The sequence below is a fragment of the Sciurus vulgaris genome (assembly GCF_902686455.1).
Source record: "Sciurus vulgaris genome assembly, chromosome: 2".
Classification (NCBI taxonomy): domain Eukaryota; kingdom Metazoa; phylum Chordata; class Mammalia; order Rodentia; family Sciuridae; genus Sciurus; species Sciurus vulgaris.
In genome coordinates this window covers 55,053,457-55,079,484 of record NC_136462.1, presented here as the reverse complement: position 1 = coordinate 55,079,484, position 26,028 = coordinate 55,053,457, and the positions used below count along the sequence as shown (strand labels likewise).

The following is a 26,028-nucleotide window of genomic DNA, read 5'->3' as shown; positions in this document are numbered from 1 at the left end:
ATTATAAAATGGAAGTCAGGGTGAAGATAGATTTTTCGAACATTAAGCTAAGTGCTCCAACCAAATAGTGTTTACTTGAATTTCTTTGGTTTGATAAAATACAAAACAAAACAAAACAAAAACCAAATGGGTGACATGGAATTTTAGGAAATGTTTAATACGCCTAATTCATTAAAATGTTATGAAATTCATTTGTTTTTCCTGTTTAAAGGCCTTGGTTGATTAAAAGACTTGGTTTTGCTCAGTATAATCACTACCTACATAGATAGTCTGATGGACCCCCTTCTGAATGATGACATTAAACATTAACTTCCAACTTCATATTTGCTTCATATTTTACCTACAAAGGTCAAACCTTTTTTTTTCTTTCTTTTCCATGTATTACAAATTTAGGAGAGAGCATCAGGGTGTTCCTATTAAAATTTCTCCCTGCAGACATTAAGGTAGGTATATGAAGCACTGAGAATTTATCCCATGGTAACATAACCAGTAAACTGTAAAACTAATCTCACTTTAGTGATCAGTGAACATTGCTCAACAAACACACATACCGCTCATCATACCTTACCTGGAAAGAGGCTTTATTGAACATAGCTGTAAAATTATATTTTAAGTTGAATTACTGAATTTGCACAAACATTTCTACAGATTGTTTTTTAAAAAATCAAGCTTTGTCATTTTTCCACTACATTTTGTTGTGCTTTTTATATTGATATTTGCAAATGTTATAATTTAATACTTAAATTCCAATTCCTTGCATAATCAGTTGTTTTTTTAATCCTGGGGTGTTGAAAGAACATATAATAATAATATTCTTCTTTAGACAAAAGTCTTTTTAAATGAAGTTAAAAGCTGAGATAATTTAAGGAAAAAGATCTTCAAATTTTCATAACCAACAGGTTTAAGTGAAATTTACAATGCATTGGAAAACTGGCTGGTTAAAGGTATGATTTGTCCTCAGGTAGCTCAAAATCATTTTTACAGGTTTTTGTTTTTTTGTAAAAGTGTTTTTAATCTTGGTAAAATAATAAAATAATATTTCACAATTTGCACAGAGTCTGACTAAAGGGCAGAGGCATATTACCCTCAGTGTTTAGAATAAAGCCAGATTTTTTCAGGCCCAGTTCCGCTGTAGAGTTTGTATGCACTGCAATCACAAACATTTTCTTGTTCCCTCTAAAGCTAGGGCCAATTTCATTTCAAATGGAGGTTAGAGTAAAAAATCACTTTTGTATTTTACCACCTTCTGCGCTAAGTATAATCTTAACAACCTTTTGCTCTGGTTGACCCATTTAATAACCTGGAAGAAAAACGTGTTGCTCCAATGTCTGGTCTCAATGGAAGTTATTCTCTAATGGACAATAAGCCAAAAGGCCATGGCTGTCTAGGAGGTTAAACAACACATATCTTGTCTGCATGGGCTTACGCAGCAGCTTCGGTCCTTTCTTCTTCAGAAGCGGCTTTGTTGTCTTGCCTGTAATTTGCACATTTAGGCTCTGTAGTTTGTTTACAAAATAGTTTTACACAAACCACTCTTAGCAGTGCAAGCTTCTGAGTTGAAAATTATTCAGGCTTGTTTCATTGAAGGCACTTGGTTTCCATGGCAATTTATAAAAGATGGTGGTTTGGTTTCTTCATTGGAACAGATGACGTAGTTTGGGTGTTCAAGTGGCCGCAAGCAAACTCCGATAAGCCTGTGTAATATGTAAGCCCAGGTTTACCGTCCTGGATAGTAGTGCATGCAAAAAGAGACAGCATACAGTTATCTAGCTTAGCCATGGGAGGGAAAAAATAATAGTAATAAAAGTGGGGTGGGGATAAGGTGGGAAGGAACATGAATGCTTTAAATAATTCTGAGTTCGGGTTATTTTCAAGGAAGGGTAACAGCCAAAGGTAAAAGGGCCTACATTTATTTAATTCTATACGTAAAACCTTCTTGAAAGGAAAATAAATGCCGCTCTTCACGTACCCTGTTTACAGTGAGGTTTTTGTTGGCAGGCCATTAGGTTTCCATGGTAACAAGCAAACTATTCATTTGAAACAAAACCAGCCATGACTTTGTGCTTTGACGAGGATTTCTATAGAGCTTTTTTACTTTCTTTCTTACTTTCTTTTTTTTTCTTTTTTTCTTTTTCTTTTTTTTGTTTGTTTGTTTCCAGAGTTCAACCAGATGATGCTGTAATCTTTTTAGCCACAAAAGCACCTGAAGGTCTCTTCTCTACTCAGGTCAAGATTATCATTTATATGTAGTTTGGAATAAGTTATACTTCCATGATGTCTTTTTATCCCCAGTGCTTAAAAAAATTTGTTTTTATTATTTTATTTTTGAGTCAGTAGTCAGTGGAGGAATCTTTGGTAGTTTGTTTTTTCAGTGTCCATTTACAAAGACTCTTTCTTCATGCCAGTGCCTGGTGAATCTTGTATAGCCTCTGCCAGGATAAGGTCACCTTCGAGGACTTAAGATAGAGATGAGGACAATAACCGGAAAAAGCCATATATGAACTAAAATCCCAACAGCACCATCAACGGAATCTAGAGAAAAGGAAAATGAGTGCCAAAAGTAAAATAAAATAAAGAAGTATGAATATCCTATGCAATATTAATATAACTTTGGTGCACTAGCAACACAAACAATATAGGGGAAAATAGTTGTGTTTGTCAATTTTATTTCTGAGGTAAGCAAAAAAGGAAACAACTAGGTTACATAGGCATTTGATAAAATAAAAATATACCCAAATTTTAAATTGACATAATATTCTATAAAAATGGATCAGAACAAATTCCCACAGGTTTATGACTGAGCTTCACCTGACTATTTTGCTAGCCCTAGGAAAGCAATCACATGGAGGCAATTCTCAGAAATCCTAAAAAGTTGTTTTTTGTTTTAATTTCTTTCTTTCTCCCCGCTCTGTCACTCCCAGCTTCTGGAATGATTTAAGCCTGAAAACGGAGAGAAAAACTGCTTCTGTTGCAAAGTTGGAAGGAATGGTTACGGTTAGAGGAATTTCACTACTGTAAAGGTAGATTGCTTATGTATAGATCATTGTTTCACTATCAGTTATGTAAATAATTTTCTCTGTAGTTTAACTTTTACAAGCACCCTGAAGTCCAATGGAACTAAATGATTACTTCCACCAATCTGCCTTGAGATTATCCCTCCAGTTGCTATTTCAGTTAAAACCTGCTGCCCTCATGATGCTTCTTAGAACACATACCTGACTCAGGGGGGCTGATACAGTAGACCTGATAATACATTAGCCTGCCTAAATTTGCAAAATAGTTCTATCCTAGGAGAGAGCTGGACTTGGAATGAAGAGGCATACAACCTCAGCTCTTAGTGCTGTGGGCCATACCACCTTTTAAGGCTTGGGAAGGATTACGAAGAGGTTTTTGATCTTCAGGCTGGTCTGTACTTAGGAATTAGCAATAATTTAATATTCAACAAACAATCAACTTTCATTCATCAAAATGCACTTAACAAATGATAATTAAACAGAGACAAATGTAACAGAATGCTTTCCCATTTCAAATAGAATATTTTGTTCAACTGGTATACCTTCCCCCACTTAGAGACGGGAAATAAAAATACCACCAGTACATATAGATTTAACCTATTTAAAAGAGACACACATCTCTGGATTTTCTAGTTGAAGAGAAGAAAAATGATTATAAAAATGTTCTATTGTGTAATAAATGAAGTCCCAGTGGGCTGTCATAGTCATTTCACAGTGGCTACCTTACCATTTCTGTTATCTACTTTAGGGAGTAAATTATGTTCTTTTGTTTTCCTCTTTTGGAAAGTTCAGTTCAATTTTAATTTATAATTTTCAATGATTAAAATATGAAAATGCAAAATTTCTGAATAAGGTTGTAACTACCTTCAGTTAATATAATCTTATTGCCACAGATTCAAGCTGTAGAATTCAAAATAAACCACATTATCTGAAGAGAATGAACATTTTTTCTGTGCATTAGACAAACCCAGTTTATTTGGTGTAGGTGCTTTTCTAAAGCAAAATTACCCAGATCCATGGAGAGGTTTTTACTGAATGTGTGTTTTAAATGCTAAGTGCAATAACAAGAAACTATGAGCAAAATGGCTCATTGTTACAAGTAATCTTAGTTTTTGTTCTTTTTCAGTGCTGAAGAATAGAGGTAATTCAGTTCATCTGAGCAATCACTGGGTGGTTGTATAAATTTGACTTTCAACATCTAGACTGACATAATTTTTCACTAAATACACAAGTTAACAAAGACTCTGATTTGCTCTAGACTTGTACAATATGGATTTTTATGCTTTTATATATGCTAAATTATTGATGAATTATTTGTGTAAATTTGGTTTGATTGCTCTTTCTTTATATGACCACAAAATTAAAGATTCCAGGTGGGCCTAAGAATTGGAGGAACTTTTAATAGGAATAATTTTACATTTACATTTCAAATGTATAACAAGGGTTTGAGGATCTTAAGAACTAGTTCAACATATAATTCTAATGCCTTTTGCATTACTTATCACTTTTATTTATTTATCCTTCTATGAAAAAATGAAACTGTGGTGGAAAAATTAAACTTACTGTATCACTAAACCCACAATATTCAAACCTATGTAAAAACCAGAAGCCAAATTATTAAACAAGATTGTGGGCAGATTGGAGAGTATTTATATCTGAAAGAGGGGGCTACTCCATTACTAAACACATATACTAGGGTGTTTTATTTTTTCAATACTGAATCTGTTAAAATGGTTGGCAAAAGTTAGATATAGGAAATATATTTTCAAACTATTTGAGGAAAAAAAACAGATATAGTTATATAAAGTGGTATATAGATTCCCAAAATATTTTAATAAAAATTCTAAAAAACCCTCTGAAATAAATAGTATAAATTTAAATAGCTTAAATCTTATTTAATAGTGAACATGTGCTTACTTTATGTAAGTTAAATCAAAATTACTTTTATATTAAAATTTGATTAAGAATACCTTCAAACCTTTAACATTTAAATATAAGAAATTTCTAAATAAATTTAAAATTTTGTCTATTGCAATTAGAATACATTGATTTAATAGTTATGGTACTTCAGCATTATATCGAAACAATTCCAAGAAAAGACACTCACTCTTAGTTGTTAGGTCTTGTTTCGCACATTCTCCTTCGGCAATGGATACATCATCAATGGCAATATCACCTTCTATCCCCGGACCTCGAATACCTTCAAAAATGAGCTACAAATATGAAGGAAACAAACCTAAATGTGGAGTTTTGATTGACAAATGAATTTCAATTGAGAAATTGAGGAGAAAAATGTAAACTTGTCAATAATCCAATAATATAATATATAATATATAATTCCCTAAGAATTGAATAACACCATAAAAGCAACTACTACAAATTCTCTTTTAATTTTCAAGAGTAAGAAAATAGTTTTAATAGAGCAATCTTTTTCTGAAATACACTCCTTCTGGTTTTCTCTAAACATGTCTTATAGCTCTAGAAATATTTTAAGTAATAAATCAATTCTGAGTTCTTCACAATAGTTCTTATTAAAGCATAGATTAGAGGTTTACCATTTCTGAAATAATTTAATCTTCTGGAAATAGATTGAATAGGTTCTTCATTTTCCTTATATTTACCTATTATTTGCCTGTATTCTTTTACTTTTTGTATTCTTATTTTAAAACCTGAAGATATTTATGAGTCAATTTATATTGAATGTCTAATGGCAAACATTTGAATTTTCATTGTCTACAAAGAGATGGGTCATTGAGGCTTAATGCATAAGTATTGAAGAATGAAATCAGACTGTCTTTATTAGTAATTCTGAAAATAATGACAATATATACACAATTAAATTTTTTATTATTTCATTTTTAAAGAAATAAGATCTTACAGAATTTTCTCTATAACCTCCAAATTATTCCTTGCTTCCAGCAAACTTTTTACTCCTTTTGATACTAAAAGGTAACCTTGTATCAAGTGTTTTATATTCCCAGAGAGATTAAAAAATAAAATATTTACTTTGTTAACACAGTAAGTTTTTATTTTAGTAGGTATTTTAAATGATTGAGTGGAATGTAGTGTACATTTCTGCATGCATGTCGAGTTTTAATTCTGAAGTAAAGGAACAATGAGAATGTTTTAGCATGGAAATTTTGGTCTAATAAATGAAAAGTCTTCTTAATTATTTGGAATTTTAATTTTAACTTTAACAGATAGTAGCAGAGTGGAAGCAGAAAGTCCACTTGTAGCGTATGATTCAGAACTTGCAATGAATTCATAGGAAAGACAAAGGGATTATATTCCCATGTGCTTACTGTGGGAAAGTTAGAGTATAATAGGGGTAATTAAAACATTGTGAATTTGTAATCACTTTAAATTTATCCATGTGAAGCGGAAGTTAAGATTCTCTCATCTTGGGAAGGAAGCTAGAGAAACAGACCTGGATGCACATGGATTTCCTTTAGCTATATAAAGGTGAATAGTTTGATAAAATTTTCTAATTTTTCTTAAAGTACACAATTATTTTCATTAGTTCATTATCTGCAGGCAGGAGTCAATATAAAAGGATGGGGTTGTATTTTAAAATCAAAACTAAAATGTGTAAATTAGCAAAATCATTCCCGAACTTTTCTCAGCCACTTTCCTTGGGAATCCATATGTTAACTAGAACAATACTGTCATTGCTCAAAGCATTTAAACCATGTACTGTTATTGCCTTTAATGTTTCAGCACCTCCTTTTTCTATTAATTTCCTATTTCTTCTCTTCCTCCAACCTCTCTCCACACCTTGATCAGATGACAAGGTTGAATCTAGGATTGTGTTGAAGATAAAAGTCCTGAAATGGAGAAGGGTGGAGAACAGCTACTTCCGTGGCTGGATTGAGGGGGAGTGTTGGGAGCAGATGTTATAAACATCAGGAAGTAGATGGTCTGATGCAAGGTAATATGTGTGCTCCTGCCTGCTGGCATTGTGTTAACTGCATGTGTGCAGTTTACAGATCAGCTGAAGATGAGCTTTCTTATGTCCAGAAGGATGCCGACACCTCCCTTATATGAAGTTTAGCCCTTGCTGACACTGAATGAGGCTGGATAGCAATTAAAGGTTTACCAATTTGCAAAGTCATTATATGTGTTTACTTTTCCAAGCCTTGATAGTGCCTTTTGACATTGAATAAAGCAAGCTGATTTCTTTTTACCTTGCAGGAGTTTTAGATATCATGTAGAAACAAATCCAGGAATTGGTAATTACTTACTAGTGTGATCAAAATACTTTATGACAATTAAAACTCTTGGCAGAGTCATAATTAGCCTTTTTAACATTTATTTGCAATCTTGTGATGATAGGAAATCCAATTCGACAGGCCAGAAAAATACTACAATCTTCCTCAGACAAAGGTCCTGCACAGTATGATTTTGTTCTTTTGAAATGGCATGGCAGTTTTACTATTGAGAAGATATGGATTTTTAAAAAACTGATTCAATCCCACAAGCAATATTTATTGTATTTTTGTTTATATTCTAAGTTTTGACTATAATTTTATTTTGAATTATTGTAATTAAATTCCATATATTCTAGTATATTCATAAATGCCTTCTTGACTAAGATCTAAGTATAATTCTTTCTTTACATTGTGAGGTGGATTACAGAATAAAATTAGGTACTAAATTGAAAGAATGTTCCTTAGTTAACTTTTAAGCCTTTATAAAAATAAATCCTGAAAGATAACTTCTTGTCAAAAATAAAAATGAGAAACTGTAACAGTCCATTCAAATATAATGCATTTCAACATGGAAGATGTGATCTACATGTACTTTGAGGAAAAAAAGGTTCTTTTGTTTAAGAAGTTAAATTATATTTTTATAAGTTTTCATCAAGATTATTTCAAGTTTTATCATGATTACAGGGCTAAAACTATGTTCCTTTCTTCTTTGTACTTTAAAAATGCATTTGGCTTAATTGACTTGAAGAAGGAATTAATAGCAGCTAGATACCCAGGGAGAAAATGTTGAAGTTTAGGTTTCTTCAAAGAGGAGGAAATTATGCAAAATCTGTTTTCTTCCCACACAACCACATTAATATTGTTTAAAGTGGTTTCCTTTAACTGAAGTGACAAGTTTCAAATGTAAACGTTTTCACAGTGTGTACAGGCAATTCAGCAAATTTAATATTCAGAAAATACATTATAACAAGAAAATTAACTCTTGGTAGGCAAATTCAAGTGAGTATTAAAAGTTATGTGAACTTCTGTAGTGAAATTACACCACACCAAAGTGTTTAATCAACTAACTGTTTCATACATAGTTCATGAAAGTATATAAATATAGATACCAATATACAGATATGAGTAGATGATGCTCTTAAAGCTGTGTTCAAATACAATTTCTCAGCAAGAGGAGAAGAGCTACATGCAACACTATTGAGTGAAAGTAGCTGAGAGAATCACAGAATACAAGGTCTTCTGATGATCTGATTTAATGTTCTTGGTGTCTCCTGCTAATATTCACAACATATTTTATTACTGACGAGAGATAAAGTGCTCTTGATCATTACTGCTGAAGCAAGTGTAAAAATGCAAAACTGTAGTTTGAGTATTGACTGTGCTTATCACTTTGAAAAACATCAGGATATAAATAAATTTGAAAATACAGCTATCACCCTTAATAATGTTACCTCTATTTTAACATTGTTTCAGCAAATAACTGAGCTATTCTGAACCATTATAAAAGAAATTTGGAGCAGCACAACAGACCAGGTGCATTGTTTGGGTAATTTTCCATGTTGAGACTAACCCAAATATTAAAAGTGAGTATAACATCACAAGACTGATAGTTCAATTTTCTGGACAAATATCAATTGGTTGTCAAAGTTTTTAATCTGAAATAATACATGAGCTTTTGAACCCTGGTGAACATATAGGAAATAGATCACATTGTGAACTGCAATCAGAAACTGTTGTCAATGGTTAAACCAAAGCCATCATGATGTCTATAAATAATTGCCCTGAAAGTTGGCTTAGAATGTCACATATGTAACTACATGAGCATGGAATGTCTCTTAATGATTACAGTGTTTTTGTGATTGTTATTATTACTAGTTAGAACATAAAGGAATAACGATATAATGAGAAAGCTTATCATTCCCTTACCAGTTCTTATTTACTTTTAATTATTCATATCTCAATTGTCTTAAAACCATTTTCTTTAAATGAAATATAAGAATTGACAATCTCTAAGAATCCCTTTCAACTAAACTAAAAAAATACAAACAGGATTTTGTGTCTTATAATGTCTCTTTATTACTTCCCCTAGAAAACTTTTGGAATATACTGTAAAAGTAAAGCATTAAAAAGGGATTGGCTAGCTATTTTCCTCAGAATATGATGCAAACTTTAAGTAACACTATAAGGTTAGCAGTATATTAGTTTTGTGTTTTTGGAAATAGGGCAAATATTAAATTTTCATCACAAGCACTGAAACGATAAATTAATTCTAGGGGAAAAAAAGGGCCCCTGAAGATATTTCAGTAGAATAAAACTTCTATTTGCCCTACAGAATAATAATTTTATTTTCAATTAACCAAACTAGTTGGGCACACTCAGACTGCAAGTAATTGTTTTTTGAAGGGTTTATAGATCAAACTAATTTAAAAGCATGCAATTTCAAACAAATAAAACATATGTTAGTGAAACAGAGGCTCAAAGTTATATACCATTTAAAATTCCCAGAGATGTGCTTTGATAATTTATAAATGATATTTTGAGTAAAAACTATGTTTTCTGAAATAATTGAAAATAACAAAAATCAAAAGCAAAACAAAACAAAATTATAACAAAAATTATGGCATGTGATGAGTAGTGTCTTGTTTCCTTGCATAATCAAGATTTATGAAATTTTAAAAGACCTTGGTCAATGGACACAGAAATATGTTGGGAAATAAAAGAACATAGAGGGCAAAATAAAAAATATAGTTTTACTTGTTCTTTCTTCCCTTTGTAATTTAAACAGCTTAAAATGCAATTATTCAAAATCTTTACTTTTTAATTGACTTTCACCCAAAATAGAGTAAAATCAGATTTGTCTTTCAACCTGAAACAACCAAATGACTAGATACAGTATATGAAACAACAGTGTTTAGAAATTGGACGTGAGATAATGAAAAACAATCCTTGAGAGATGGAAATCAAACAATGTGAGTTTATGATTGCCATTTTTAAACCATGGCACAAGTAGATATAACCAAGGTGAAAATGGTAGCAAATCTGACTCGAGAACATAGAACTGAGAACCCAAGGACACAAGGAAGCTAGAGTATCCAGGGGACCAAATGTCAGAAAGAAACACTTTGAGAGAGAACCATTCTAGTTTCACTTGAATTTGGAAAGCAAGACTTAAAACGATCAGAGTGTTTTTAAGTAACTTAACCACACTCCTTCAAAAGTTCCAGAATATGTAGAGAAATGAACAAATATCCCATGCCTGTCAATATAAAATCCATAATGTCTGGTACCCAAATTACCATACTTTCAAAAAGTAAGAAAATAATAACCCATAAAGAAAAGAAAAAAATCAATAAACCAAATGAACTAAAAATTGATAAAGATATTAGCATTAATAGTGACTAAAATAGTTACCATAGCTAGTTTCATATCCTCAAAACATTAACTAGAGACATAAAGATATTCCATAAAATGATTCAAGTAGAATTTACAGAGGTGAGAAGCCAAACAGTTGAGATGAAAAAAAGAAAACACTGAATAGGATTAAAGGTAGGCTAGATATTGTAAAAGAAATGATTAGTGAATATAAAAACAGTACAGAAACTACCCAAATTAAAGCTGAAAAGGAAAATAATTCACAGTAGAAAAAAAAGTCAATGAGCTGTTTAATATCTTCAAGGGGCTTTATCTATGTATAATTGGAGACTTAGGAGGAACAAAAATATGTGAAAAAAGGTTAAGTAGAAAATCCTCAAATATTACAAAAATATAAATCCATGGATCCAGGAAATTCAGTGAACACTAAGCACATAAAAGATTACAAATAAATCAAAACATATATATGATAATCAAATTTCTCAAAACTAGTGATAAAAAATAAAATCTTAAAAGCAACCACAGAGAAAACTCACACAATATACAGAAGAATAAATACTAGCATATCCACAGACATATACTTGAAAACAATACAAACAAGAAAGTAGAATATCTTTGAAGTTCTGAAAGGAAAGCTGCAATGCTATAGTCAGAGGAAATGTTTTTCAAAAAATGAAGTTGAAATAAATTTTTTCAAAACCACAAAAGGTGAAAAGAATTTGTCTTCAACAAACACATACTTCAAGATATGTTAAAGAATGTCCTTTAGGCAAAACAAAATTGATATCAAATGGAAATGAACTCTCAACTCTATAAAACTATCAACAGGTACAAAAAGCCCCAGAAATGGTAATCACATTGAGAACCAACTATGGAAGCCCACTCTGAGTTCAAGGTTGAAATGAGAAGGGCTGAGTGCAGCAAAGAACTCTTCAAAGTTTGGACCATTATGAATAAAATTTTTATACATCTGAACATTCTCCAACATCTGCTTCTTGTACATGTCTCTTTGTAATTGAGTACATAAATACCTGCAGCTCCAGAAAGCATATTGTCTTTCCTAGTGAGCTATAAAATCTGTCTGCTCCACATTTACCCTGACCCCACGCTTCCTGGTAACAAAAGTTAACTTTTTTCAAGCATCAATTTTGAAAACAGTCCAGATGGAGTAAGATGAATGAAATCACAAAGAAAACAACTCCTTTGTATATTAACTTGATTGTAGGACTCTGCCCCTTTTTGTTTCATTCGTTTCCACATTTCCATCTCCAAAATTCCAAACAAAAATTTCTGGTAGTTTTTGTATAAAAGCTTATCTTGAAATTCATACTCTTGTCTGTACCAATTTCTTAGTTTATCCTTTCAACATCTTTTATGGATCCATTACAAATATGTCCTGGGATTACAGGTGGGAGCCACTGTACTAAGCAACACATTACCTTAAAACAACAAAGGGAGTCATGGACCATATCATCTCCTGAGTAAAATCTTTGATGACCCCTCATGGCCTAAGCTCCTTTGCTTCCTTAACCTCATCTCTCACCAGTCCTTAACTACTTTTTGTGTTCTGATTCCAGATGAACATTTTTGTCTCTCTCTGGTAAATCCTGAAATATGACCCTGACTTGATTCTTCACTCTGATCTTTGCTGAGTGGACTCCTTTCTTTGCTTTGCAATTCTTCTCAGTTCAGGTTTCACCTCATATAATAAACTTTTCTTGCCCTCTCCTCCTTGTTCTTCTTAGTTAGGTATATCCTTATTACTGCAATCATTACAGAATGTGGTTTATGTATTTTGATGTGTATTTCCATCAATCTAGATAAACAAACATTTTTTTCTTTAAATCTCTATACCCAGCAATGTGTCTGTAGAAACTCAGAAAGTATTCTTGTCTTTGGGAATAAATGCTTTTCCTGTAGGTACTCCATAGATGTTCATTAAAGTAACAGAAATGTAAATACAGGATTATCCTGAGGCCATATTAATATAACTATTCTCTTAAGTCCTTTTATCTGTATTTGATTTAATAATTTTATCTTGAGGAGGCAGTCATACAGGAAGCAAAATTATATATGTAAAAGGAAACCTATCAATTTTTTAGGAAGAAAGGCTCTTTGATGCTTACATATGTATAATCATTTTCATATTCAGGATATGTTTATGAGTAATGCTTTGGAGTTCAGTCTTCCCATTTGAATTAAATGATATGTTGCCACAAAATCAATTTTCACAACTGTGTTGTCCTTCATACAAATAAATGATTCCTCTATTTTTCCATAGTCAGATGATTTGAATTGCTTTTATGTATTTATAGATAATTAGCTAGTCTTACTTTTTTCTTTACCAGTGTGAAGGAATGTATGCCTTTTTATCATCCTGGTTAGATTTAGAAGTTTAATCTCTAAAGCAATTAGGATTTTACAGATTATATTACAAGAAAGGACATGCCACTAATTAAAAATTAGCATAATTGAATCAGTCTCTGATTTTCTATACTCTTACCATATAAACAATGAAATGAAATGCACCTAATGAATCACTAGTAGAAAAAAACATTCAATGCTATAAGTATGTTGTTATAAAATGCATTTTGATCCTTTTGAAATAAGGAATAGAATTATAGATCATATTAAATGAATATATTTGTTAACTATATTTCATTACCTTTTAAAGATAGGAAAATATTTGGATATTTTTATTATGAAAACTATATCATTTTTCTTCAGGGTATAAAATATACACATGTGACTTTATAAAAATGTATCACATTTTCTCCAGGAAAATAACTTGAATTTTTATAGATTATTATTCAAACATATTATTTAATATGCACTAATTAATAAAGGAAAGGGGCATTTCTCTTTCTAAGACAGGTGTTAGAACTAAGAGAAAGTTAATCATGTGATTTTTGTGATACTCATATCACAGAATTTCTGGATACTTCCTTTACTGTTTGCCTAAAATCTGCCTTTGATGTTATGCACCAACACAGAAATCTATGATCAGCAATGATTTCTTTTCTTACCTGAAATGAAGTAATTGGATATATATTGACATGAGCCTCATTCCATCGCTGTCCTTTATTCCCACTGGAAGACCACAGTGGATTCTCTATTGTTGTCTGCCCTTTCAAACGTAGATACACATTTAAAACACCTAAGAATAAAACAATAAAATTTAATTTGGTATATTTGTTTTCGTATCAAATTTGTTTCTCCTTGAGCAAACACTTCCAAACTTTTTGTTTTTGAAAATTTGGAAAAGATTCAAGTGTCCCATCTCTCATTTTCTAACTTGCTTTCATGACATGATTCAAAGGCAACTATGTCCTAATTCCTAGTACCTATGAATTTTCAGTAGTTAATAAGGATTTGGAGATGGAGAGAACTTTCTAGATTATCTGAGTGGGTTCAAAATGCAATCATACATATCTTTATGAAACAGAAGTAGATTCAATACAGGAAAGAAGGTGGCCATAGTAGAGAAGATGTTAACTGCTTTTGAAAATAGAGGAAAATTCCACAAATCAGGAACACAGGCAGCCTCTAGGAGCTAGAAGAGACAAGGAAATGGATTTTCCCCCAGAACCTTCAGAAGGAACCAGTCAACTAACATCTCGATTTTGTCCCATTTTGGATTTCTGTTCTCCATAATTAGAAGAAAATAAATTTGTACTGCTTTAAGTCACAATGTTTGTGGTTATCTATTATTTGTAATAGCATCAATAGGAAACAAATATAACATGTACTAACCGACTAGCTCATAGTTTGACCCTAATTGTTTTGTCTTTTGTTATCAGTTAGTATTGTTTTTCAGATTTCATGTCTCATTTTTCTTCTAAGAGAATTATTTGAACATGTAACTAAGATAGCTCTTATTTCATCATTTGATACAGCTCTTTTAACAGTTTTATGTGTTGTACATAGAGATACTAATGATGATAATAACTTTAATACAATAATACATGTTGGACACTTACTCCAGAAAAGAATTAATCTTCTCAACCCTATAAAGTATTATCCCCACATTATAGATTAAAAATTTTAAAGGGGGTAAGTAATTTGATCTATGTTTTACAGCAAGGAAATAGCAAAGGAAGGATCTGAATTCAGAGTTTGAAGTTTACATCATAATCATTACAAAATCAATATTTTAGTAGATAAAAATTTAAAGTTAACTTTATTGAGATGATAAATTACATTAGATTTTATAATATTGAACTAAAATTATATTAAAGGAATAAACTACATTTAGTAATAGACAATTATTCTTTAATTATAATATTGATTCATTTAGCTAATATTGTATAAAGAATGATGCATATTTACTCATAAAATTTCATGTCTTCTTTTGTTTTACTTTTTGGCTTTGCATTTTCAGTTTCTGCTTTGAAATTGATCATTTTCTATATCTTTCCCCTTCAGTGTAAGCTATAACCTCAGACTTTTTCTCCCCAGTACTGGCTTTATTGTCCATGGTGTGGATTCTGTTCTTTTGTTTCTCATTCCTTTATCCTGCTCCTGTAGTACACAGGATGTCGCATTCTCTCCTGAGCTCACTATCCCTTCTTCATTTCTTTTTAGTTTCTTCTTGCTCTACTGTTTTAGTTTATTTTTTATTGTTTCATAAAGTTCATATTTTGAAGTATTTTATACAAAATGCAAGGCATATACTGTGCAAATATTACTTTTACCTGAAATTACTTAGTTTTTTTCCCAACAGCTTATGCTTCTACTATGTGCTTCATAAGCCTCCTTTTATTCTGGGCAATCTTCATTGGACGCTCTCTCTCTCTCTATCTTCTCTCTCTCTCTCTCTCTGTCTCTTTTTGTATCTCCTTGTCCCTCTCTTTTCTCTATCTATCCATCTCTCTGTCTCTATGTCAATTTCATCTATTACTTCACAAATAATAGAAAGTAATCCTGTGGTATTTTTCATTGTAGCTTCTTTTGTTCAATTTTATAGGTAAATTTTATCTCTCTCAGGTAGCACGAACCCATCATTTTGATTGAGTTAACAGGATATTGATTCTGTCATCAAATAAATAATTAGATATTTTGTTAAAAGTTAATAGAGTTATCATCATTTTTAGACCAATTAGTTATAATTTACAAACCAAATAGTGCATAACATCTTTAGAAATATTCCTAAGGTGAAAAATACAGGTTTTAATAAACCACATATTACCATATGTCAGTTATTATATCAATAATAACAGGTTATTGTGTCATTATTTAATACATTATTTATCAATTAGGGAATACATTTTGCCTATAATTATGCTTATATTTCTTAATTAATAATTCCTTTTTAAATATGTAACATAAATTCAGACTTCAGTTATGTCAATCTATGTTTTCTGAATATATACTATGTTAACAATATTTTGCCTAGGTCTAAAGAAGCCAGGTCTGAATTATCTCAGAATTATAATTGGGTTTTAGAATAGACAAAATGAATGGTATTTAACTAAGGTTAGATTGAATTTTAAAAAGCAATGCTAGTTGTTTTACAAGAAAAAAAATCATAAGTATAATTGATTGAGATAAAGCTTCCAAATTTATTATAATTTGAATGTCTTATTATGTACATAGTAATAATTATTTATCCCAATCAATGAATACAAATTACTCATTCATTGATATATTTTGGAGGTGATGATAAAAACTATATTACTAGGCAAATGATTTTAAAACATTTTCTGTAGGATTTTCTGTTCTTAACATTTACAAAAGAATTAATGCAGTGTCAAAAGATATTTAAACTTATGTTAGATCATCTTGGTCAATAAAATTAGAACTTGTGAAATAGCATAAAGATATTCAAGAGAACTTAGGTTCAGCAAAGCTGATTCAGTACATTATTATCATATTACAGTAAGAAAATTCCTTAAGTGAATATGATGGATAGGGTAATATCCTTCAAAAGTAATTTTAAATCCTCAGAGAAACTTTGTTTATGCTTTAGTAGGCTCCAGATACTAAAATCTAGGAATGTAATCATCCCTAAGGATTTTCTAATGCCATATGGTTGGGAATAGCTAAGCAAAACTCACATTGTCTTTCTTTCTTTTTCCCCACTTTGGCTTCTAATTCTTATCTTCTGATCACCTTCCCCCAAGAATAAGGTGAGGGAATATGAGAGAACTTTGCTCATCTCTTTTGCTTAATGATTTCAGAAAAAAGGCTCAATGACAAGAGTTGTCTCATATATTCTCTTACATCATGAGTAATGATCATATTTTGGATTTTTCATAGCATTTTGCAAAACATGATTCTTACTTTATATAAATTACAGTATAAAATATAATTTGCTTAAACATTATTTATTATTATTATTTCCTCATTCTTGCCTTTCATTAAGTCCTTAACATAATTTTACTTTTAATTATTTTACTATGAATATGTATTGTATTTGTTTTAGGTAAATGATTTAAATATATGTCCTAAAACATGCATACATATTTCCAACAGATACTTGGAATTGTCAAGTGCACATGAATTAATCTGTCATTTGGTTTACTCTATGGTCTGGAGATCACTTGCATATAAATCACATTTTTATTATAATCAGTAACATAGACTCATTAATTTGAGTTTCACATTTCATAAAAGATGAGGATGTGTCTAAATTATCTTGCTCCAGGCAAGATCTATGTATATTGATAGGTAGTTGTTAACATCATTTGTTTTATACACACATACAAAGTGGGAAATTATAAAACCATTATTTTCTGCTTGAATGAAATGACTGCGTGCATTCATTGATACAATTTTTTCTATATATAATTGCAATGATATCTCAAACAAAAAATGGCAGTTCATTTTCTTCACTCATTATGATACCTTCTGGTATCAAGTTGAATTTGCATCAGCATCCAAGAAGTTTCCTGAAACAGTGTTTTCATCAGGCTGTCTGTTTCTCTGATCTATGTCACTTCCCTTATTCAGAACTTTGAACTCTTTGGTTCCATCACTCTCCCTCCTCTCCCATGAGAAGAGCATCCTCCATTCTCACACTTTGTCTTCCACTTTCTACTTACTTACCTCTTCTGAAGCATTCTTTGCATGTCTTCTCTTCCACAGAAACTTTTATTTTAACCCTCTTACCCTCTGTATTCTCTCCCTCATTCACCCATAGAATGGGCCTGATATACATTTTGTTGTGTATTACTTTTGGACTTTTATTACTAATTCATTGCCCCTAATGAAAAATAAACTATTTGATGGATAAGAAAACTTCACCATAAATTATTTTTTATACTATAAAGCCCTAAACACTACTAGGCATATAGTAGGTTACAATTCATTTTATTGAATTGAAATGAGTAAATATAGGCCTATAGTTTAAAAAAAACACACACACACAAGTACTTATTTTCAATAGTTAAATTTTTTACAGTAAGAAAAAAAAACTGCTATTTGCTTTCCACTCATTCAGTTGACAACATAACATTAACCATTAATTACATTGAAAAATAATACTTATATATTTTGAAAAACTAGCCTTTTTCAGTGAATTCATACCATTAATTTTGCTTAAGCATATTAGCTTCTACTATGTATTGTCTAAAGGACAATCATCGATAAAGAATTGTATAGGAGGAAAATAAGTCTGTAGGTAGTTGGTGGTTCCAAACCACAGATTTAAAAAGTAAATGAATTAGGGATTGCATAATAGCTTTATGAGAGGGTTTATGATAGCGTGTGTAATAGATTGTGATTATTGCATGATTGGTAATAAATTATGGCTAAATTCTACCTTTCCCCTTCCCTTCTAAATACATTTCATTTAACAAAACTGTTTACTGAACCATTGTCTTCAGTACTGTCATATGGATGACATTGTATTTTCAGTATTACAGCAAACAGGACTTCACTGAAATCATTGACTAGTTACTAACAGAAAAAGTGACATAGTATCAACTATCAAACAGCCTGTGGGTTGGTTGTTAATCTCTAATATTTTAGTGGAGAATACTAATATCTGTATTGATTCCCTCAGCTATCTTCTTTCATAAGGAACTTAATTTTGAGAATTTATCATACACTAGAGTTTTGAAATTACATATTTAATGAATTGAGATCCTTTTACAGTCAATGCAGTCAAACCTCTAAAATGAGGACACATTATCCTCCTAACATTATTTTTCAATCCCAAATATCCTTTCATATGGTGTTTAAACTTCAGGGAGTGTGGGAATCCCAAAATGTGAAATTTCCTACTTGAGGAATAAATTCAAGATATTAGCAAGAGTTTTGATGTTTCTAAATAAAAACAGAAGAAATATGGTCTTTGACCAAGAAGGGAATACAAGTCAGACCCCCCCAAAACATTCAAAATATTGGTACCTATGCATTATCTATATCTTATTACAAAAAACATTTAAGTCCTTAGTTTAAAATCTTTGAACACCAACATATTTAGCCAGATTTAATCCCTCTTTTTTTTTTTTTTTTTTTTTTTTTTTTTTTTTTTTAGTTACAAATACATTCCAACTGTATTTCATTAATGGAAGCACTTTATCTCATTTGACTCTACTCTTAGTCATGATTTGAGCCCTGCATGCTCCCTCCCCTTTCTCCTCAGAAGGAGCTCCTTGGCATTTAGCCACATGTTCCTAATTAGTGTGCAGCTCATGCTTGATCTGCTGTCCAATCATCTGCTTAGGATTCAGTTCCTTGTGAGGTTCTCCAGGGAAAGCATCAAAAGTCATTCAGTCTCCAGGAACAGACCCACTGAGAGGAGCCAAACCCTCCACTTCTGGTGAAATATCACCATTGTTTGAGATAGTACTCTCCTCACCTCTGCAGTTCTCAGGTTATAAAGTAAAATCATTTTATTTGATTTTATCTACTTCTCTTCTTTCTTTTCAATTTTCTCTTCATTTTCTTCTTCTCCTTCTCATTCTATCTGTTGTTTGGCACCAGAAAATATGGTTGTTACTGGTGTAGACTGTATCATGTTTTCAGAAAGCATGGGATTAACTTGCAATAAAGTACCAGATGGGAATGGTATTTGTTTCACTCCATTTTGAAGTTCTGCTTGAATTAGCTCTTGTTTCAGTTCTTAATTTCTTTCTTCAGTTTAGCATTTTCAATTAGAAGTTTCTTCTTTTTTCTCAATATTGCCAGCAAAATTGCTTGCTTCTTAAGAAGAGCAACTTGCTGCTTAAGCTATTCAATAATTTGATCCTCCTCTGCACTGTTCTGTTTCAGTCTCTTCAGAACAGCATTACTGGTTGCCATATCTGCCAAGAAATGGCAGAAAATCATATCTTGGTAGAGAACAGCTCCAAGGACAGCACAGTCTTAGCTGGGAGTAAACAAAGACAGCAGGTAGCACAGGGAGGCAGTGAGAAAGGACCCAAGGAGGCGGCACCCCCACTAAAGGCCTGAGTACTCCAAGATCCAAGCCCACAATTTGTCCTTCCCTTCCTGTGCACAGTCTTCCATTCCTCAGTTAATATCATCTACTCCCCAGCACCTCTTCCTCTCTGGTTACAGTTTGTTTCCTGTTTCTAATCCAACTCTTGATGCAGAATAAACTAAAATGTTTTTATTAAGATAAGCTGAATAACAAGTTAACTCCAGATTCCTAAAATTCTATTTCTATATTAAGTTAGACAGTCATCTCAGGATCCCTATCTGAACCATATTTTGGCTCAAAATAAAAAACAAATTATTCTTTGGTACATCATGGTTTTTCGATACATGCGCTTTTTATTTGAACATTTTATATCTTTCTGGAAGTACTAAGTATGGTTTGCTTTACGTTCCAAAGCACTTAGAAACAAATTCAATTTAAGTCAATAACTATATTACTTTTTTTCTTATTTTTATAACTTATAAGGTCTTCATAAAATTTTTTTCCATTTCCACCCTAAACTAAACTCCATACCTTCAATTCCTTTGTTATTTTTCTAGTGCACACAAAAGCTGAATTATCTAGTTTGTATCATTTAAAAAATCTATTTACCATTTGTTGTTCTAGAGTCAAATATAAATAAGGCATGCTCACTGTTCTCAAAGATTAAAAACCAGATTTCAGTGTGATGATATTTGTACCAGGAGTTGTGGGAACAAAAGAAGTAGAAGGGAACAGTAGTTTCAATCTCCTTCAGTTGTATTTTGAAGGAAAATTATGAATGACTAGAATATTATAAAGAAGAAAATGTATTTATCCCATCACATAACTTTAAAAAAAAATCTAGTTTTAATAAGTATTGAAGCTCAAATAAATATTGATATGCAGGGCACCAAGTCATAGGAGGAGATATTGTTTCTACTTCAATCATGAATCCATTTGGCAGGACAAAAGATAGAGTCTATAAAGAAGCCCAGGTAAGAGGTCAATTTGAAGATTTTTCAGGATAACTGGAACAAACTAGGGAGTTATTACAAGGAGAAGATAGAGGGGATATATCCCGGAGGTCATGTGTTACTGGTTTTAGAGAATGAGATTTACCCTGGAATTATGGACCAAAGAAACAGTGAAGAAATCAGTTATCAGGCTAATTCAGCACTACACACAAGAAGTGACATGGACTCATTATATCCTAAAACCCATTTCAGTGCCCTGAGGACTAATACCCTCCCCTGCAACCTTTCTAATCTTTATAATCCAGGTAAACTTGTACTCCCATTTACTACTCTCCTAACATAGGCAACCTTCAAACATTCACTTCTATATTTCCTGTTCTACCAACCAGGAGTGTGTCAAAAGCTACCTACCTACTAAATGCTTTGTTTTTCACCTCACTGGAAGTAACACTAATTCATTTCTTCAAGACTGACCCCCCTACCAGAGCACTGAATTCCCATAGGTTTCTACCCTCTGAGATTTTTTTATCATTAAGTTTATCTTATTGACTCTTCTGTCTTTTTCTCATAAAACAGACTGTTTCACAACCCCACATCTCTATTTTATCTCTTCTTTCTCATAGAAGAGTAGAATTCATTAATGAACTCCTTTCCCTTCCTTTTCCGCTGAGATTAACTTTCTAGAGACATACTTTTACTAAACCATTCTTATCAAGTTCAACAAATGTATTCATAAATGACTTTTGTATTTTTATATTTAATTTTTTGATATGATATGATGCTTAAATCTTACATCCTTCTCTGTAGAAACAAATAATTTATATATATCTTACTGGTTTTTAATAAGCTTATGTCATATCAAGTGACCTCATATGAGATTCAATTTTTTGCAAGAACATTAGAAACTCAACTGATTCATTTAGAATTAAAATGCCAACTAGGAGTTATAGGAATACTGATATATTATTATCAATAGCCAGCTGTCATATCATTTACATGTAAATCAACAGCTAAAGGTTAACACACTCTATCTTTCATTTGGGAATGTTTCTTTCTTTAGTAAATTTTGATGAAACATTTAACTAACATAAATTACATCAGTGTGGCAGACTCTAAATTGTCTCTTAATAATTTCAACTTCCTGTCATTAATACTCATGTAATCTCCTCCCTGAATACAGGCTGGAATTATCAACTCAGTTTTAATCATTAGAATGCAACAATATTATGGAATATCAATTAAGACATTAGGTTATGAAAATTCCTCAGCGTTCATTTGCTCCCTCTCTTGTGTGGATTTCTTGATTTGAAAGAAGGGTACTCCCTGTCATGAAACGGCTCTGTAGAAAGATCTGCCAGTCAGGAAATTGAGAGAGGTGTCCCCTCAAAAGTCAGCAAGAAACATGCCCCAATGTGAGGTAAAACGAAGCCTGATAAAATCAAGCAAGTAGGCTTGGAAGTATATTTCCCCACCCAAGTTGAGTCAAATTAGACTGAAGTAATTTGCTAGACAGTTCGACAACCACCTAATGAGAGATCTTGAGCTTCAGGTGCCCAGCTAAGTCATACCCATATTACTGACCCACAAAAACTCTGAGATAAGACGTACTTGCTATTTTAAGCTGTAAAATTTTGGGAAAACTTGCTATGCAACAGTAGGTAAGTAATATAACATATTTGAATTTATTTCAAACAGGACTCTCTCCTAGGTAACATAACACCCAGTTTTGCATTATAGACAATGACTACTCTTCTTAATAATATGTTGTCACTTACTCATAGTTAAAACTTCAAGATTTATTTAAAATTACCCAACAAGTAAATAAAATTGAGCTATTATAAATCCAGAAAAAGTCACTTTTAAACCTGGATTTCCAAAAGAAAGAATACAATTAAAATGCAATTTGTAAAACCAGTGACTGTAAGTTAACAGATAAATGAGGGTTCGGGAATGATATGTGCAGAGAAGGAAGGTTTTTAACTACAAGCAACATCTCCTGAATAAAATACAGGTGTATCTTGAAGATATTGTGAGTTCAGTTCTAGACAACTGCAATAAAGCAAATATTACAATATAAAGAGGGTTTTTTTGGTTTCCTAGTATGTATTAAAGTTGTTTAGATTACTCTGTAGCTCATTAAGTGTGAATTAGAATTATATATAAAAACCTACATACCTGAAAAATATTTTAATGCTAAAAATGCTAACAATCAGTTAAACCTCAGAAGACACGTTCATTTTGTTGGTGGAGGGTCTTGCCTCCATATTGATGACTGTTGAATTATCAGGGTAATGGTTGCTGAAAGTTGGATTGGTTATGCACTTTCTTAACATAAGGTGACAATGAAGTTCTCCAAATTGATTCTTACTTTCACAAAAGACTTTTCCAAAGCATGTGATACTATCCGAGAGTATTTTGGAATTAATCACTCACACCTTGTCTGATTCAACTAAATTTTTGTAATATCCCAAATCTTTTTTGCTACTGCAGTCAGTTGCTCAGCATTTCTACCAGGAATAGACTCTACCTCAAGAAGTCATTTTGCTCATTCAAATGAATTAACTCCTCATCAGTTAGTTTTATTATGAGATTGTAGCATTTCATTCACATCTTCAGTCTTCATTATTAATTCCAGTTCTCTTATTTCCATCATACCTACAGTTACTGCCTCCACTGAAATCTTGAACTCATCACATCTGAGGATTGGAATCAACCACATATTCCAGGCTAGCTGTTAATGTTAACATTTTGACCTCTTTCCATAAATCACAAATGTTCATAATGGCATCTAGAATGTTGAATCCTTTCCAGAAGGTTTTTCATTTACTTTCCCCAGGTCCAAAGAGGAATCATTATCTATGGCAGCTAAAGCCTTTACAAAATGTAATTCTTAAATAATACCAATTGAAAGTCAAAAATTACTCCTTGATTCATGAATTTCAGAATGAATTATATGCTTGCAGGCACAAAAATAAGTGTCCTAGGATTTCTAGATTGTTAAATGAGCATTAGCTTTATTATAAATTCACCAGCTACATTAGCTTCTAACACACAGTGTTAATTTATCCTTTGGTGCTTTGAAACCAGGCATGGACTTCTCTATATATGTAAGCCCTAGATGCCCTTGTATTCCAATATAATGTTTGTCTACATTGAAATCTCATGTATAGTGATGCCTCCTTTATCTGTCTTCTTAGATCTTCTAGACAACATATTCCAGTTTCCACATCAGCACTGATTGCTTCACCTTAAACTTCTGTGTTGTTTCACCTTAAACTTCATGTTGTTGTTCTCTTTTCCTTAGACCTCATGAACCGCCTCTTCTAGTTTTCATATTCTTCTAGAACCTCTTTTCCTCTCTTAGCTGTCACAGAATTGAAGAGCAGGGCCTTCTTCTGGATTAAACTCAGGGAATGTTGAGGCTGGTTTGATCTTATATTCAGATCACTACAACATTCTCCACATCCACAATAAGACTGCTTCATTTTCTTATAATTTGTATGTTCATTGGAGCAGCACTTTTAATTTCTTTCAAGAACTCCTTTGCATTCACAACTTGGCTAACTGGTGCAATAGGCACAGCTTTTGTTTCTCTGGGCTTTTGACATGCTTTCTTTACTAAACTTGATCATGTTTAGCTTTTGATTAAAAGTGATAGATGTGTGATTCTTGTCTTGAACACTTAAAGAACTTTGTAGGATTATTAGTTGGCCTTATTTCAGTATTGTTGTGTCTTATGGAACTAGGAGGCTCAAGCATAAAGAGAGAGAGAGAGAGAGAGAGAGAGAGAGAGAGAGAGAGAGAGAGAGAGAGAGAGAGAGAGAGAGAGATGGTGGAACTGCCTGGAAAATTCAGAACACACACATTTCTGATGAGGTTCCCCATCTTATGTGGGTGTGGTTTGTGGTGTTCCCAAAGAGTTACAACCACCACAACAAAGATCTCTGGTCACCATGGCAGAAAATAACTATGAAAAAGTTTGAAATAGTGTAGAAACTATCAAAATGTAACAAAGAGGCACATGCTGTGGGGAAAATAATGATGACAGATTTTTCTGGATGCAGGATTGCCACACAATTTCAGTTTGTAAAAAATTCAGCATCTGGGAAATGTAATAAGATGTACTGCATTAAAAGGAGGTACACCCATTCTCATGTATTCCTAATGGATTACCTAATGTCTGGAACAGATATGTTTGCTAGAGTTTTAATATGTTCTGCTCAGAGGGACAGAGCCGATACCCAAACTACAACCATCAATGAGTTGATGAAGTTGAGAAAGTGATGCTAAAGGCTTCAAAATAGTTGATAGAGAAAGAGAGAACTGCTCTCCTGAGCTCTACCCTTGAAAAACTATGAAAAATGCTAGCAGAAAGTCAACTGGACATCCACTGACAGCAAAGAGGATATGAATAACAATTGTTAGGTTGAAAGTATATTAAATTATCTTGGGATTCATTTGCAAGGAAGCCTAAAAGATTCAGCCTCACATATAAAGACATTATTTTATACTTTCAAGTAAATCAAACGATTGTTCTTAGAACTCAATACAAAATATACCTTTTCTAAGGTAAAGTGGGAAAAAAGAAAGTCCACAAAATACATTTAAAATAGAGAGTACTTGAAATAAAATATACATGATCAACTACTAAGAAGAATTGGAGTTGAGCTAATCCTACCTTTGTTAATAAAACAATAATCAGACAATAAATGACTATGTGGAGTTTTGTTTCCATTCATAATTTATGCCATCATGACACCAGGAGTGTTTCATAGCTTTTTAAGGGCTTTTCCAGTCTACTTTTTGTTTCCCAATAAATTTACTCACTCCTACAAATGTATTTTCCTAAATCAAAGATCTTGCGCTCTGTGCCTGCACAGAATCTGTGATAATTCACTCTGATCACTAAGCAAGAGTCACATGTTCAGCTAAGCTTTCATGACACTCCCATAATCATTCTTGGCAGAATGAACAGGCAGACTCAGAGTCCAGGTCCCCAAGCGGGTGTTCTGTTGCCCCTACTTATCAATTATTTCATGGGCATGATAATCAAAATTCTGAAAATTCTTTGTATTTCAGTTTCCTTATCTGTGAAAAAGATAATTGCTTTA

At 32.1% G+C, this 26,028-nt stretch overlaps 1 protein-coding gene across 2 annotated transcripts in view; it reads right to left on the bottom strand.

The window, feature by feature from the left end:
• Positions 1-2,099: 2,099 nt before the first annotated feature.
• Positions 2,100-26,028, bottom strand: part of MDGA2 (MAM domain containing glycosylphosphatidylinositol anchor 2) — a 780,047-nt gene continuing 756,118 nt past the window's right edge. For both annotated transcript variants that reach the window (XM_079126024.1, XM_079126023.1), the window contains exons 15-17: positions 13,621-13,751; positions 5,122-5,227; positions 2,100-2,532 (exon numbers count right to left, since the gene is read on the bottom strand). In XM_079126024.1, coding sequence (XP_078982150.1) covers positions 2,444-2,532; positions 5,122-5,227; positions 13,621-13,751 — 326 coding nt within the window. In that variant the 3' untranslated portion in view covers positions 2,100-2,443. The remainder of the gene's footprint in view (positions 2,533-5,121; positions 5,228-13,620; positions 13,752-26,028) is intronic.